Source organism: Mercenaria mercenaria, chromosome 15, assembly GCF_021730395.1.
Source record: "Mercenaria mercenaria strain notata chromosome 15, MADL_Memer_1, whole genome shotgun sequence".
Classification (NCBI taxonomy): domain Eukaryota; kingdom Metazoa; phylum Mollusca; class Bivalvia; order Venerida; family Veneridae; genus Mercenaria; species Mercenaria mercenaria.
Genome location: NC_069375.1, coordinates 8,489,385 through 8,507,191, shown reverse-complemented (window position 1 = coordinate 8,507,191; position 17,807 = coordinate 8,489,385). Strand labels below are relative to the sequence as shown.

General features: G+C 36.7%; 1 protein-coding gene across 10 annotated transcripts in view; it reads right to left on the bottom strand.

Moving 5' to 3' along the window:
- LOC123543477 (proto-oncogene vav-like) overlaps window positions 1–17,807 on the bottom strand; it is a 106,525-nt gene that overhangs the window by 12,866 nt on the left and 75,852 nt on the right. For 7 of the 10 annotated variants that reach the window (XM_053524496.1, XM_053524495.1, XM_053524492.1 and 4 more), the window contains 8 exons: window positions 16,759–16,868; window positions 16,155–16,276; window positions 15,642–15,722; window positions 11,934–12,115; window positions 7,664–7,839; window positions 6,710–6,832; window positions 6,435–6,525; window positions 5,610–5,712 (listed from right to left, as the gene is read on the bottom strand). In XM_053524496.1, coding sequence (XP_053380471.1) covers window positions 5,610–5,712; window positions 6,435–6,525; window positions 6,710–6,832; window positions 7,664–7,839; window positions 11,934–12,115; window positions 15,642–15,722; window positions 16,155–16,276; window positions 16,759–16,868 — 988 coding nt within the window. Of the gene's footprint in view, window positions 1–5,609; window positions 5,713–6,434; window positions 6,526–6,709; window positions 6,833–7,663; window positions 7,840–8,378; window positions 8,516–10,552; window positions 10,666–11,933; window positions 12,116–15,641; window positions 15,723–16,154; window positions 16,277–16,758; window positions 16,869–17,807 lie in introns of all 10 variants that reach the window. The other 3 variants (XM_053524500.1, XM_053524497.1, XM_053524493.1) reach the window with 3 other exon arrangements.

The window sequence follows — 17,807 nt, the reverse complement described above, 5'->3', positions numbered from 1 at the left end:
ATGATGATTGGAGGTTTTATTCCATCTTTATATAGTGTACATTTTGCAAGAGTTGAAATAAATGTTAATTTGTAATAAATATATGATCCTCATGCTTCATTATCAATACCGGTCTTCTGCAGATCAATTTACTGATCAATGTACCTGCATTTTGGTACTAATTTTTGTAAACTGATAACTTTCTCACATGGCTCCAAAGCTCTCCCGATCTAATTAATTCTCTATTACTTCAAATGTTACATCATATACAGTAATCCTATTACAAAACCATCAACTGACAATGTGCCATTTGTAAATACACATCAATTAACATTTATTTCTTTCTTGCGCAAATATCATTCTGCATGCACAATAACATAAGATTTTAATTGTTAAAACAAAGAAGACTCAAATATGTACTGAATAAAATAACTATCTGCAGCCAAAATACCCAGTGTCAGAAGCAATCAAGTCAAAATGGTACACTGCCCAGTGTCAGAAGCCATCATGTCATAATGTAACACTGCCCAGTGTCAGAAGCTATCGTACCATGATGTAACACTGCCAAGTGTCAGAAGCCATCATGCCATAATGTAACACTGCCCAGTGTCAGAAACCATCATGTCATAATGTAACACTGCCCAGTGTCAGAAGCTATCGTACCATGATGTAACACTGCCCAGTGTCAAAAGTTATCGTACCATGATGTAACACTGTCCAGTATCAAAAGCCACCATGTCTTAATGTAACACTGCAGAGTGTGGGAAGCCATCATGCCAAAATGTAACATAACTTACACAACAACATTTTAAAATCATTTAACTGATATAATGTATGAGTATCATCAATTAATGTCTACCACATGCAGCTGTTTTGACAACAAACAAGCTATAAATATCATAACAGTGCTAGGAAACGAGTGTGTATTCAGACACAAATTCCAGTTGACACCTTCAACCCTTTTTTTTTTGTAATATATTTTTACTGTTGACACCTTCAACCTTCAGTACTGATTTTCAGCTCTCCCTTTTTCTACCTATTCATCCCTTTACCTCCCAACTCCCAAAACCCCACCTCTCTTCCACTTTACAGACAATGATTATATGGATCAATCAAAAGGAGTGACTTTGTATATTAAGGCACATTTGACACATGTTCTTACTAGAACCTGTGATTTTCTATATATCAGCTGGAGAGCTGTATCAAAGTTTAGCAATTCCATTACTCAAGCTATAGATCGTTTGACTTGAAGCTGCACCAACAATCTGTTCCAGCCATACTGTGACTTTTCATTTTAAATGTGCAGAAAGTACCGAGTTGCTCCTCCATGCATTTTTTTCAGGTACTGGCTGGAACCTGGGTAGAATCACTGACCTTCCACAAGCTAGCTGGATGGATTTCTCACAAGAAGATCCGAGCTGGGCTTGAACCCACACAGATGACAGACCAGTGATTCAAAACCGGCAACCTAAACCACTCAGCCATGGAGGTCCCTATATCCATATTACAGAAAGTTTGACTTTGTCCAAATTCTTTCAGCAAATGTAAGAAGTAAACAAGAGGGCCAAGATGGCCCTAGGTTGCTCACCTGAGAAACACACCATAACAGTGTAAACATGTTTGACCTAATGATTTCATGGACAAAAATATTCTGACCAATTATCATTAAAATTGGAGCAAAAATCTTGCATTTATATAAGTATTTCATTTGATTTGACCTAGTGACCTAGTTTTTGACCCCAGATGATTCATATTCAAACCTGACCTAGATTTCATCAAGGCTATCATTCTGACCAAATTTCATGAAGATCAATTGAAAAATACAGCCTCTATCGCATACACAAGGTTTTTCTTTGATTTGACCTAGTGACCTAGTTTTTGACCCCAGACTACCCATATTCGAACCTGACCTAGATTTCATCAAGGCAACAAATCTGACTAAATTTTATGAAAATCCAGTGTAAAATGCAGCCCCTATTGCATACACAAGGATTTTCCTTGATTTGACCTAGTGTCCTAATTTTTGAACCCAGATGACCCATATTCAAACTTTACCTAGATTTCCTCAAGGCTATCATTTTGACAAAATTTCATGTAGATCAGATGAAAAATACAGCCTCTACTGCATACACAAGTTTTTTCTTTGATTTAACCTAATGACCTACTTTTTGACCCTAGATGACCCATACTCAAAATCTACCTAGATTTCATCAAGGCTTAATTTCAGGAAGATCAAATGAAAAATATAGCCTCTATTGCATACACAATGTTTTTCTTTGATTTGACCTAGTGACCTAGTTTTTGATCTAAGTTGACCCATATTCAAACTTGACCTAGATTTTATCAAGGCAATCATTCTGGCCAAATTTCAGGAAGATCAATAGAAAATTACAGCCTCTATCGCATATACAATGTTTTTCTTTGATTTGACCTAGTGACCTAGGTTTTGACCCCAGATGACCCATATTCAAATCTGACCTAGATTTCATCAGTGCAATCATTCTGACTTAAATTCATGAATATCAATTGAAAAATACAGCCTCTATGCATACACAAGGTTTTTCTTTAATTTGAATAGTGACCTACTTTTTGATCTCAGATGACCCATTTTCAAGCTCGGCTTAGATTTCTTAAAGATCATCATTCTGACTTAACTTCATGAAGATCAATTGAAAAATACAGCCTCTATGGCATACACAAGGTTTTCCTTTGATTTGACCTAGTGACTTACTTTTTGATCCCGGATGACCCATATTCGAACTTGACCTAGATTTCACCAAGGCATTCATTCTGACCAAAATTCATGAAGATTAATTGAAAAATACACTCTCTATCGCATACACAAGGTTTTTCTTCGATTTGACCTAGTGACCTAGTTTTTGACCCCAGATGACCCATTTTCAAACTCGGCCTAGACTTTATCAAGGTAATCATTCTGACCACTTTTCATGAAGATCAATTGAAAATTACAGCCTCTATCGCATACACAAGGTTTTTCTTTGATCTGACCTAGTTTTTGACCCTAGATGACCCATTTTCGAATTCGGCCTAGATTTCATCAAGGTAATCATTCTGACCAAATTTCATGAAGATCAGCTGAAAAATACAGCCTCTATCATATACACAAGCTAAATGTTGACAAACAGACGACAGACAGATGCTGGAAATTGATCGATCACAAAAACTCACCTGAGGTAAGCTAACAAGAGCTGTGAGAGGATAGCAAAACTAAACTAGAAAATGCTTTTGTAAAAAAGCGCATGTCTCCCCCAATGCAAAGTCCTATAGGCAAGAAGTCAATAGGGGTCAGGAGCAAAAATCAAAGAGACACTGATGGCTGGCTGCAATAGGGATCATCTACTTGGCATGTCCAGTCATCCCCCTAAATTTCAACACTCTTGGCCTAGTGGTTCTCCAGTCACTGTTCAGGCTCCTGTGTCCTTGACCTTTGATCAAGTGACCTCAAAATAAATAGGGGTCATCTACTCTGCATGTCCAATCATCCTATTAAGTTTCAACATTGTAGGTCAAGTGGTTCTCAAGTCATTTCCAAAAAATGATTTTACATGAACAGGTGACCTTGACCTTTAACAGACTGACCCCAAAATCAATATGGGTCATCTACTCTGCATGTTCAATCATCCGATGAAGTTTCAACATTCTGGGTCAAGTGGTTCTCAAGTTATTGATCAGAACTGGTTATCAATGTTCAGGCCCCTGTGACCCTGACCTTTAACGGAGTGGCCCCAAAAACAATAGGGGTCATTTACTCTGCATGAACAATCATCCTATGAAGTTTCAACATTCTGGGTCGAGAGGTTCTCAAGTTATTGATTGGAAATGGTTTTCCATGTTCAGGCCCCTGTGGCCTTGACCTTTAACAGAGTGACCCTAAAATCGTTAGGGGTCATCTACTCTGCATGACCAATCATCCTATGAAGTTTCATCATTCTGGGTCAAGTGGTTCTCAAGTTATTGACCGGAAATGGTTTTCAATGTTCGGGCCCCTGTGACCTTGACCTTTCACAGAGTGACCCCATAATCGTTAGGGGTCATCTACTCTGCATGACTAATCATCCTATCAAGTTTCAACATTCTGGGTCAAGTGATTCTCAAGTTATTGACCGGAAATGGTTTTCAATGTTCAGGCCCCTGTGACCTTGACCTTTAATGGAGTGACCCCAAAATCGATAGGGGTCATCTACTTTGTATGTACAATCATCCAATGAAGTTTCAACATTCTGGGTCAAGTGGTTCTCTAGTTATTGATCGGAAATGGTTTTCCATGTTCAGGCCCCTGTGACCTTGACCTTTGACGGAGTGACCCCAAAATCAATAGGGGTCATCTACTCTTCATGACCAATCATCCTATGAAGTTTCAACATTCTGGGTCAAGTGGTTCTCTAGTTATTGATCGGAAATGGTTTTCCATGTTCAGGCCCCTGTGACCCTGACCTTTGACGGAGTGACCCCAAAATCAATAGGGGTCATCTACTCTTCATGACCAATCATCATATGAAGTTTCAACATTCTGGGTCAAGTGGTTCTCTAGTTATTGATCGGAAATGGTTTTCAATGTTCAGGCCCCTGTGACCTTGACCTTTGATGGAGTGACCCCAAAATCAATAGGGGTCATCTACTCTTCATGACCAATCATCATATAAAGTTTCAACATTCTGGGTCAAGTGGTTCTCTAGTTATTGATCGGAAATGGTTTTCAATGTTCAGGCCCCTGTGACCTTGACCTTTGATGGAGTGACCCCAAAATCAATAGGGGTCATCTACTCTTCATGACCAATCATCATATAAAGTTTCAACATTCTGGGTCAAGTGGTTCTCTAGTTATAGATCGGAAATGGTTTTCAATGTTCAGGCCCCTGTGACCTTGACCTTTGACGGAGTGACCCCAAAAACAATAGGGGTCGTCTACTCCAGCAGCCCTACAACCCTACGAAGTTTGAAGGTTCTAGGTCAAATGGTTCTCCAGTTATAGCTCGGAAATGAAGTGTGACGTACGGACGGACGGACGGAATGACGGACGGAGAGACGGACGGACGGACAGGGCAAAAACAATATGTCTCCTGGGGGAGACATAACTATTCAAAAGCCTTGTCACTTAACAAAAAGGTTAAATTAATAAATTAGTAAAAATGGGAAATAACTTGTGAAAGCACTAAAAAGAGTAATAAAACCTATGCTTGGCATGTCAGATCATCATATTAAACAAGTGTGAAGTTTCAGTCCATTCCTCCCAGTATTGGTTACTGAGGTATCACCTCACATACAAATAAAAAATAACTAAAAATTGCTATTAAAGTCAAAGAAGGGGTCCAGCTTGGAAAAAAAATGCAAACAGAGTAAAGGAACCTGTACAGTGCATGTCAGATTAACACAGTGAATAAGTGTGTGATGTTTCAATCCATTCCAGTTTGTGGCAACTGAGATACCAGTTTACAAACAAAAACTTAATCAGATCTGGACGAGGATGCTGACAAATGGTTGAGTGCAATAGCTCTACCTGTTCTTCAAATAGTCCAGCAAAAAACAGACCATTATCTAGCCAAAGTCGCAAACTTGTAGAAATGGAAGCCAAACAGAAAGTAGTGCTAACTATATTGCCAGTAACATACCTGATGGATTGCTGACCGCAGATTTATATGGATACAGGAGATTGGTTTGTACTTCTGGAAAACTGTCAGATAATGAGTGGTTCTGGTAAAAGTCTATCAACTCCTGCAATGTAAGAAAGATAACTGTTTGATAAATGGTTCCAGTAAAACACTTATCAACTCAAGAAAAGAGGGCCATGATGGCACTAGATCGCTCACCTGAGTAAGGCTGCTAGCATGAACAGTTTTGGCAGATAGTTATGCAAGGAAAATGTCTGTGTAATTTTAACCATGTGAGAATGTCTGCAAGTCTATTTTATATAAAAGTCTAAGAAAAGCCATTTGGTATTAAAATATTTTGTCAACTTTTTGAATGAATATTCAGTCATTATCAGATCAACAAATTTTAAGAACTCTATTATCTATTTGCCTAAATCATATCCAAACCAGTTGCATTCTGCATGAATTCTGTTTTTGTTTTCACTGGCAGTGGTTCATCATTTCTATCATTTGTTCAACTGTAACTTTCGGAAATCAAAACTTTATCATGTGTTTCTTGTTTCTGGCAAGAAGATAGAGAGGCAGAAGCATGTGAAGTGCAAATTACACATAATCAATGATCCCGGTAAAATACTTCAGCTCGGTTACCTTCATTACCCACTCTATACACATGCTTTATAAACTTTTGCAAAGTTTAATGTAAAGGGCAAAACTTACCAGGCTCCATCATTTGTTATAGATGAAATCTCTAATTCCTAAAATAAACTTTTACTAAATCGCAGTTTGTGAACTGGAGGGACAGACCATATTAATACCTGTAAATTCAGATATATTCTACACACTTACAGGTAATGAATGAAAGAATCTAGTGTCAGCCATATAGTACATGTTTTCTGAATTTTTCTCTATCTTGATGTGCCGAACTGTTCCTGAATACCTGAAAACAAAACAAAATGAAAGCATTTTATTCACCTTGTTTCTTTGCATTCTTAACATTTGTAATGAACATAATAATTTTTTTTAGGTTAATTTTTATCCAAATATAAATTGACTAACTGAAACAAATTTACACTTTCAGTATGATATAAACAGCAGAGGTGCCTTTCCGCTGTGGGACTTACTTTATACTCAATGCAGGATTGCCTTTCCGTTGTGGGTTCTCACTATCTCGCACTAAATAGGCACCATCAGGTAATCTCTTTAATTTTTCACCAGCCTGATCCCGAGCCAAAGGACCTACATACCTATAACATAGGACAAGTGTAGTTAATGTTAACTGCCTTTACTGTTAAGTTACATGTTATATAAAGAATCAGGTTTACATGGTTTATGTTCATATTATATAGATAAAATTGAATGAAGATAATAAAATAAATAGATACAGTTAAGTCAGTAGAATTGTCATGGCATTAACAAATAAAGTAATTTTTTCAGCTTTATAATTTGAAATGAATGAATTCTTGTGCCATCGAAATGCCTACTTTGGTTAAAATTATGAAATTTGTGCCAACAAAATTCAATAATTTCATAGAATTTAAGGTTCATTAATGTTGCTAATTTTATACCTAATCTAGAATAAATCTAACATTGTTGAAATTAAACTAATACTGTCAGGAATAAATTTAACACTGTCCCGAATAAAACTTACACTGTAAAGTGTTTGGAATAAACCTAACACTGTCGGGAATAAACCTTATACAGAAGTGCTGGAAATAAACCTTACACTGTCTGGAATAAACCTGATATTGTACAGTGTTTGTAATTAACCAGCCACTGTACAGTAGTGGGAATAAACCTTAACACTGCTGGGAAAACATCTAACATCGTGCAGTGTTTGGAATAAACCTAATAGTGCCAGGAATAAACCGGACACTGTACAGTGTTGGAGTAAACAAAACAGTGTCGGGAATATGTCAGAAAATATCAAATTAACACTGCAACTTTGTAGATTCACATCAAACAATTGTTAAAATATGGCACACTCATCAGAAAATGAATCATACATGTCAACAATCACAACACCATGCAACACAAGGCATTCCAAACAGCAATATGTTTTTTTTCTATTAACTTACCAATCAAATTCGTCAAAACCTTCAGATTTAAATTTCACTTTACGTAATGCTGGATGAATGGGCTCATTTGGAAATTTCACTTTTTGTACTCCTGGTTGAATGACTACAGGCATATACCCAGAGTCTGCCGTCCCGGGTCTTCGAGCACGCTTTGACTGTTTTGACTGCCTTAACTGCTTTAAATCAAGTAAAAAACTTTATATCCTGTAACTGAGGACAATTTTTACCTTAAAAGTTGAAAGCAAAGGCTTTTTGTAGGAAGCCTAGAGGCATTCACAGGATCTTGTAGTAGAAGTTCATGCATTTATAGTGTGTTTTAAAAGTAAGTCCTTCAATACACTCTGCAGTGTACACTGACTGACAGAAATGCATGAAGTTTTCATAGCAACAAGCCACAGCACAAACAGCTTCAGGGGACCCTTCAGTCTCATAATAGCTCTCGGCCTTCCAGGATAGGAACTCCTTTAAGTACAAATATTTTTGGTTTTGACCAGCTGTTTTTTGTTTGTTTGTTTTTGCTTCTGGTCAATTTCAGCACTCAGATCAATCAAATGATGAAGTTTTGGTCTCAAAAATAGCTTCTGTTACCATGGATACTCAAAAGCAAGCAGTTTTCCTCAACTTCCACATTTTCAGAGTGAATTAACTGATCATCGTAAGCTGCGTAATAACAGGAGTTCCTATCCCATACTGCTTTCTCTTTCATTTTACTTACCATTCATATTTAGCGAAATCATGGCTGTCACCTGGCATATTCACATATCCTACAGGTTTACATGGAGAGGGAATCTGAGAGGAACGATTTCTGCCTGTGAATTGCCAGTCAAGGTAAGAAGGGGCCCGTCGTGGGGTCTGAGAAGAGATTACAACAATCATGCAAGTTAGACTAACAACAAGTACTACTAGCAGCATGCAAGGCTTATGCATGTATACATGTAATATTTTAAGAAAAAATTCTACCAACAATTTACACAGAAATAAATCTTGAGGTATTACATTTAGTGTATTCAATACTCTTCAAGGGCCAATGACACAACCATGAACTTTTACCAACTATTCAGTATTGCTTATTGATATATGATCTAAAGCTAAGGAAATACGTACATATTTTAAAATTTGCTTTGCTGTTCTGCATTTATTTTAGATTAAGGTGAATATTTAATTAATGTCGCTCTTTTTTACAATTATCTTGCATTTTTGAAAAATGAAAACTTAAAAAAAAAAAAGAGATAATACTATCAAAAACATAAAGATCAATCGAACGAAGGTAGTCAATTAACCCATACTCATTTTTTTTTCAACACAAACTACTCCAATTTCTACAAAACTAAGATTTTTAACTGCAAACACACAAATGACCAGTCCTCGAAGTGACCAAAGGTACATTCCAGTCCAAAGTTATTTTCATTATGGGAAATGTTTATGGTAAGCTCCTTTATAAGTACATTTATCTTGTGTACATGTTCTTGTCTTAAAAACAATAGGCCCGCCCGCTTAGCTCAGTAGGTAGAGCGTCGGTCTACGGATCACGGGGTCGTGAGTTCAATCCTCGGGCGGGGCGTATGTTCTCCGTGACTATTTGATAAACGACATTGTGTCTGAAATCATTAGTCCTCCACCTCTGATTCATGTGGGGAAGTTGGCAGTTACTTGCGGAGAACAGGTTGAAAAACGGCGTTAAACCCAAAACAAACAAACAAACAAATAAAAACAATAATTCATAACAAAAGTACTTTCTAAACTAATCCCAATCAAAGTATAAACTAGATGCATGTACAAAGGCAATGCTTTTTTTTCAGGCCAATTTGGGTCGAAACTTTGTTTTTACTGAGGGATATCTCAAACGAAACTTCAGGTGCACAGCTTCACAAGCTAAGTAACAATCTTATAATGTTTGATGATTCTAGGTTAAATACTTTTTTGAGATACACACAACACAAATTTGGACGAACGAACCTATGTACTGACAAGGGTAAATCTAAGACCATCCCCATCCCATCTTCCCCACAAAAGAATTTACTCCCTAACTAACCAGTAAGATAAATGGCAATTACAGCAAAACAAGGAGAGTCAAGTGGGTGTCAGACAATAACAAGAGCTCGTAGAACACGAAATGCCCCCCTTAATGCATTCAGTAATTGCACAAGAAACAGAAATTATTTGGTCACTGTGCACAAAAGTTCTACTGTTCTTGGCCAAAGTTACCTTGACCTTTAACCTACTAATCTCAAAATCAATAGGGGTCATCTGCTGATTATGACCAACCATCCTATTAACTTTCATGATCCTAGGCCCAAGCATTCTTGAGATATCATCCGGAAACGGATTGGTCTGTATGAAGGACCGACCGACCGACAACTGCAAAACAATATACCCCTCCTTTTTCAACGAGGGCATAAAAATGACATTGCATAGAACTGGATGCCAGGCATTATAAATAGAAGTGCATTCCATTTAAATTAAAACTGACATGCATTTCTTACAGGAAATCAGGAAGAGAAATAATTGAATATCAATCTATCTAATTCATAGGGCAAACAGTTCTGAAATAGCACAGCGATGTTTACAGACACACAAATTTGTTTATAACAGTATCACTATAAATCATCATAAATTATATTCTTATTTCTTTATATCATGAAATTAAGAAACTATTCACTGACAGATATATTTCATCTTTCTCCTTTTTTCCCCCTAAAAGAAGTTAATGTCATTTAACCTAAAATAAATGTATTAGTGACACAAAACATGCTAAGTTTCGTCAACATTATTTTCACTAACAATAAAATCATTCGTTAAAAACATCAAAAAAACACCCATGCTTTACAATATCAAGGTCACAACATTTTGATTGGTTGCTATATTTAGTAACATGCTGTCCAGACATACCATGGGGAGAGAGCAAGGTCAATCTGAGGTCGAGTGGTTGCCCCGGCAACCTGACCTTGAATTTGGACATGACCTGGTTTGGATATATGGGCTTCCTCGTAAGACGGTCTTATCTAAGAAGGGATGTAATAAAATATGCATTATTTATTTATCCACAACTTCGGACATATTTTAAAATTACAGAGTTTTACAATATACAAAAAGAAATGAATTCCTGAATGAATAACGATTTGCTTTGTTTTGTTTGGCTCAACAACAACTTTCAGTGTTTTTCAACACCATTTTTCAACACCATTTTTCAACAGAATTTTTGTATCATTAATGGCATTCATTTCACTGAAGCAGTTCCTGGATTTGCTACCAGTACTGACTCCTCTTTCTCTGTGATATGTAACTGACTGTTACCTTGACCTTGACATTACAATCAAGGCATTTCATCTGGCTTCTCAAGAATGCCTAGAGGGAAGGAAGAAAAATGGCTGCAAAATTTCAAAGTGAAACTGAAAATCAAAACTGGTGTGACAGGATATTTCAAAACTCAAAAATAAGCCCTCCAATGATAATTTACCATGTTAAGAACATTGATCAATATAACAGAACTACAAACATGTATTATCCTTAAAACTTTCCAAGTATTATTATTGTGGGATATTAATGAAACCATCTACCAGAAAACACATTTGTGAGAAGCTGAGAAACTTCCCAGTGTTAGTCATTGCAAGTCTGGAAAAAAAAACATATAATTATTGTGAAAAAAAATCTATATTCCCGAACTTTCTACAGAAGCTTCACACATTTCATACCTCCTGATCCTGCTTTAAAAAGTGAAAAACAAACATCATATTACAGCTTGTAAACAATTGAAAGACAAACTAATTATATTCAGCTTGTTTTGCAATATAAGATCAAAAGGTTGTGTCCTACCTTACTTAATGGAAATCGATTACATTGTGAAAAATCTGAAATTGATGACTATACGAAGCCGTCCTCAAATGACCAGGCTTCATGTTATAAAACTGAGTTTCAAAACTCATCTCAAAACGTAACCTTGTCACCATCTCAAAAACTCAACTGTAATGTGCCCACTTTGGCTGCAGAAGGCTAGAGGTTCAATCCCTTACTGGGTCATACCAAGCTGTGAAAATGATATTAGCAGCTTCCATGTTTGAAAGGTTGAACAAGGCTGTAAAACCAGACCCAGATAAGTAACTGTTAGTGAATACCTTGCTGGGTAAGATTTGTAATTTAAGCTTTCTGTCTATGTTAAAGACTGACCTTTACCTTATTTATCAGTTTCAAGCACAGTGGAGGTCAGAATTTGTTCTCTAACTCAGCTTTATAACCTAGGACAATCTACCCTGGTCCCCGGTCTAGCACTCACCTGTCTAACCTCCTCCACAAACTGTGAAGGGAACCAGCCCTCTTCACCATCACATGTTCCTTTCCACCAATCATGATCTTTCTGTGTAACCTCTATTGTGGCATTTATTTTGAATGGTAACACACGTCGCCTTGCCCCAGGATTCGGTATTCCCTGATATTCTACTTTGGCCTTGTATTTTTCTGTCAAATTGAAATGAAACTGGACTTGAAAGAACCAATACACATATATTAATTACAAGAGATCACAGAGTGATCTTGGCGCCCACCAATGTGCCATTTTTGAGTGTTCCAAATTTCAACACTTACTGACTAGCTCAAGGTCAAATTTCGTTTCCGTACACAACATTGTGCATGTGGTCCAAATTCAAAAGCTGTAGCTTGAGAAATGTGAAAGTAGGTCACTAGATCAATTTCAAGGACAAAGTTCTTTGTACACAAAACTATGCATGTGCATCAAGTTTGAAGGCTGTAGTTTGAGAAATTTGAAAGTAGGTCACTAAATCAATCTTAATGTCACAGTTTATTTTGGTACAAAAAACTATGTAAGTGGTCCAAATTTGAAGGCTGTAGCTTGAGAAATGTGAAAGTAGGTCACTAGGTCAATGTCAAAGTTTGTTTCGGTACACAATCATATGCATGTGGTCTAAATTTGAAGCCTGTAGCTACAGAATTGTGAAAGTAGGTCACTAGGACAATCTTAAGGTCAAAATTCATTTCGGTACACAAAACTATGCAAGTGGTCCAAATTTGAAGGCTGTAGCTTGAGAAATGTGAAAGTAGGTCACTAGGTTAAAATCAAGGTCAAATTTTATTTCAGAACACAGAACTATGCATGTGGTCCAAATTTGAAGCCTGTACCTTCAAAAATGTGAAAGTAGGTCACTAGGTCAATGTAAAGGTCAAAGTTTGTTTGGTACACAAAACTATGCAAGTGGTCCAAATTTGAAGGCTGTAGCTCAAGAAATGTGAAAGTAGGTCACTAGGTCAAAATCAAGGTCAAATATTTCTCGGAACACAGAACTATGCATGTGGTCCAAATTTGAAGCCTGTACCTTCAAACATGTGAAAGTAGGTCACTAGGTCAATGTAAAGGTCAAAGTTTTTTTCAGTGCTCAAAACTATGCATGTGGTTCAAATTTGAAGGCTGTAGCTACAGAAATGTGAAAGTAGGTCACTTGGTCAATACCAAGGTCAACTCATGTCAAAGTTCATCTTGCCACTCAAAACCATACATGTGGTCCAAATTTGAATGTTGTAGGTTACTGACAAGAAGATTTTTAAAGCTTTTCCCTATATAAGTCTATATGAACCATGTGACCCCAAGGGCGGGGCCATATTTGACCCTAGGGGGATAATTTGAACAAACTTGGTAGAGAACCACTAGATGATGCTACATAACAAATATCAAAGCCCTAGGTTTTGTGGTTTGGGCAAGAAGATATTCAAAGTTTTTCCCTATATAAGTCTATGTAAACCATGTGACCCCCGGGGCGGGGCCATATTTGACCCTAGGGGGATAATTTGAAAAGTCTTAGTAGAAGACCACTAGATGATGTCACATACAAAATATCAAAGCCCAAGGCCCTATGGTTTTGAACAAGAGATTTTTCAAAGTTTTTCCCTATATAAGTCTATACAAACCATGTGACCCCCGGGGCGGGGCCATATTAGACCCCAGGGAAATAATTTGAATCATCTTGGTAGAGGACCACTAGATGATGCTTCATACCAAATATCAAAGCCCTAGGCTCTGTGGTTCTGGACAAGAAGATTTTCAAATTTTTTCCCTATATAAATCTATGTAAATTATAGAAATAAACAAAGGGCCATAACTCATTAAAAAATTGCTGAACCAGTCTGATTTTCAGGGGGACACAACTAGAGTACCAATACATCATTATGACAAAGTTTGGTCAAAATCCCCCTCGTAGTTTCTGAGGAGATGCGATAACGAGAAATTGTTAACGGAAGGACGGACGGACGGACGGAAGGATGTCGGACCACGGACGCAGAGTGATTTGAATAGCCCACCATCTGATGATGGTGGGCTAATAAACATGTATTTCTCTACATAATTACTATACACATAATTTGTTGTTTTCTTGGGTTTTAAGTCTGAAAATGACACCTTCAAGCATATTTATCTGACAACCTGTGTATTTTTCACTAGTCTGAAATCTCAAATGAAACCCAAGGTACACTACTTCACATGCTGAATAATATTTTCATGATGTTTCATAATCCTATGTCAAATACTTTTTGTCAGAGATACATGCAACACAAACTTTTAGGTCCTTTATAAGCATACTTTTACTAAGTCAATAGCCATAACTATGGTGTGGCTGTGTAAGATCCCAATTAAAACACGAGATGCACAATTTCACAAGCTGGATGACAATCCTGTGAGGTTTGAGGACTCTGGGTTATATATTATTTTGAGATACATGTGACACAAATTCAGACTGACAGACAGACAAAGGGCAATAAAGTAAAATTCAACAAGACCTGTCACCATTAGTGACAAATGCTCACAAAGCATGCTCAAGAATGGTACAGTTGTCTGCACAAAAAATGCCAGAATAATTTAGGTATGAATAATTTTGTGACCTTGACCTGAGACCCTGGTCATAAGCATGACACACCTTCTCAATATGGTTAACATCTGTGTAAAGTTATTTTCAAATCGCATCATAAATGGAAGAGTTATGGAGCAGACAAGAAACAGACCATGTTAACCTTTGACTTGTGACCTTGACCTAGGAGTGTGGGTCTTTCCCACGACACGTCACCTCTTTATAGGGAACATTTATTAATTTTAAAATCCTTTCATCAATGGCAGAGTTATGGACCAGACAAGAAACGGATCATGTTAACCTGTGACCTTGACCTTAGAGCTAGGGGACCGGATCTTGTGCATGACACAATGTCTCATTATGGGGAGCATTTATACCAAGCTATTTCAAAATCCCTTTCTGGATGGCAGAGTTACAGCCCGGACAAGATTTTACACAGACGCAAGTACACACACATGGACAGACAGTGCGATTTTAATATGCCCAACTTTGGGGGCATAAAAAGAAGCAATGTACAGATTCATAAGAAAGTGTGAAGAGGCAGAATGAATAAAAAATTTTTTTATAGATGTTGGATCCCATGTGACCTTGACTTTTGGGGTCAGTAAACCAAAAGCTGTCTTCCCTCTCACAACAGTCCCAGTACAATGTATAAAGCCAGTCCCAGTACAATGTATAACCAGTCTCAGTACAATGTATAAAGTCCCAGTACAATGTATAAAGCCAGTCCCAGTACAATGTATAAAGCCAGTCCCAGTACAATGTATAACCAGTCCCAGTACAATGTATAAAGCCAGTCCCAGTACAATGTATAACCAGTCCCAGTACAATGTATAAAGCCAGTCCCAGTACAATGTATAAAGTCCCAGTACAATGTATAAAGCCAGTCCCAGTATAATGTATAAAGCCAATGGCAACATTGTTTCAATGTTAATTGGGAAATTCCAAATTAAAGTACTATTTCAGGTTTTTCTAGGTATTTATCACTTTCAAAAAGTTTTTCAGGACTAGCATCATATTCAAAGGATTTGCGACCATGATAACAGACAGATAATGCCTGGCAGGATGTAAAGCTTTTATTCAACTCTGAAGCAGCTTGTACTATATTATAAAACATTGGTTTTTATACAAACCTCCTCTTCTGTGTGGCGTCACTGGAGGTTGCTCCTGTTTCTTTTTACCAATACATTCTTTATGTACACATATATTGGATACTGAAATGGAAAACATACACCCCTGGTTACTAAAATGGAAGCCAAAAGTTCTCTTTAAGAATACATACATTGGATACTGAAATGGAAAACAACTCTTGGTTACTGAAAGGGAAGCCATACATTCTTTATGTACATATAATATTAGTTACTGAAACGGAAAACATATATTCTTAATTTAAGTAAATACTGCTTACATAAAAGCACCTTATATATTTTTGCAGATGCAGTTTGGTGACCTTTTGTATCTTTTTGTATTTGGTGCAAAGACCCATAACAAGGAATGGCAACAATCAGACAATTAAGTATGTTGACATTTACATACTAAAAGACAGTTTGTCCACACATACATATCTATCTAAAGAAGGTATTTCCACAAGTTTATATCCTTAGAAGGATACCCTACAAACAGGTTTTCTACATTAATATACGTACCTGGGCATTTATAACCCTGGAAGAATACCCCACGCAGGAGTTTTCCACAAATATCACAGACCTTGGGTTCATTGAACGTTGTCATTATAAAATTCTTCCCTGCAGCTGGTTGGGTATTATCCCTGAAAAAAAAAAACAGTCGATACATTTACAGTAGTAGTTAAACAGTAACAACTTAACTTGTCTTTTAAGGAATATTTCACCAAATATGGCATATGTTCTTGTAAAATAAAAGTTAAAAGTATCTGTTTTGAAAGTTAAAAGTTTCAAATGAAATTTTCCAGTAGCAAGTTACATGTTTAAATTTGTCCAACAATTTTAGCAAAACTCATCAGTGTTTGCAGAGATTTACTACATGTACATAACACACATACTCGAGTATTAATTTGTAACCTCTCTAATAAAATACACTTATCAAGTGGCAATGGTGTGCTTCAAGTGGTCACCGGCAGAACAAAATCTTCCAGATACTGATACAGCAAGCAGTTAACGAATAAACAGTTATTGTTCTCATCTATGGTTGTTGACACCGTTAACATAACACTGTCTTGCACAATTTGTTACTATTTATAGTACGGTAGTAGGACAACTTGTAACTACTTACAGAGCAAGGTTTATTGCCTCTATCCACTTTGTTTTTATCTCTTCAGTTTTAGCAAAGAAGGTGTATGCCATTGAATTGTCCTGCTTCACTATTTGAAAGGAACAGTTCCACTGAAATTTATATACACAACAATTGAGTGGTTATAAAAAGTATGTTCATGCTTCTTTCATAAAGCCCTGAAAAATTCCATTTTCAACAATTTGGAATACATTATTTGCTATGTAAAATGGGGCACTCATTTTAGTGGGATGTCACATTAACATTACACTGTTATGTGATTATGCTAACATTAAATTATTATGTCATGATGTTAATGTAACAATGTTATGTAACTCTGTTATATCATGATGTTAATGTTACATTGTTATATCATTTTCAACCACACAATTGAATTGTAGATGTAAGGTCAATGATTTTTTGATTGTACCTGAAATCACCATTTAAAGACATTAATAAAATGGATTTACATTAAAAGTAATAATTTTTTCAAGCATCAACCAGGTCAGTTTCTAAGGCAATAAAACTTCACTCTTTTCCTATTAGGGCACATATCAAAGTGAATTAACAGTCAATAGTTAAAATTTCAGTGTCAAAAATAATTTTTGAAGTAGGTGTTTTTGTCAAAAAAACATATGTCTCCCCCCTATGTATACTTTTAGCTCTGGCGGCCATTTTGTGCAGTGAAATGGAACGTGTCGGCAATATGCACAACTAGGCGTGGTACTGATCACTCCTGTGAAGTTTCATCAAAATCTGTCCAGCAGTTTGACCTGTGAAAGCCGGACAAGCTTCATGCGGACTGACGGCGAAGGCAAAAACAATATATCAATGGGGTAGACATAATGATCAAGGAGTCAACAGCTTATTTTTATAAAGCTTTGCTTCAATGTAAGAGTACATAGTGCTATAGAATAATACTGCACGTGTTTCCTAGGGTTACACAAGTAGCATGTAAAGGAGTCTTACTTCTGTCCGAATTTGTTGTAATTCGCTTTACCTACATTTAACTGCTGCCTAACATTATGTCATTCTGATCACTTACTCTTTAT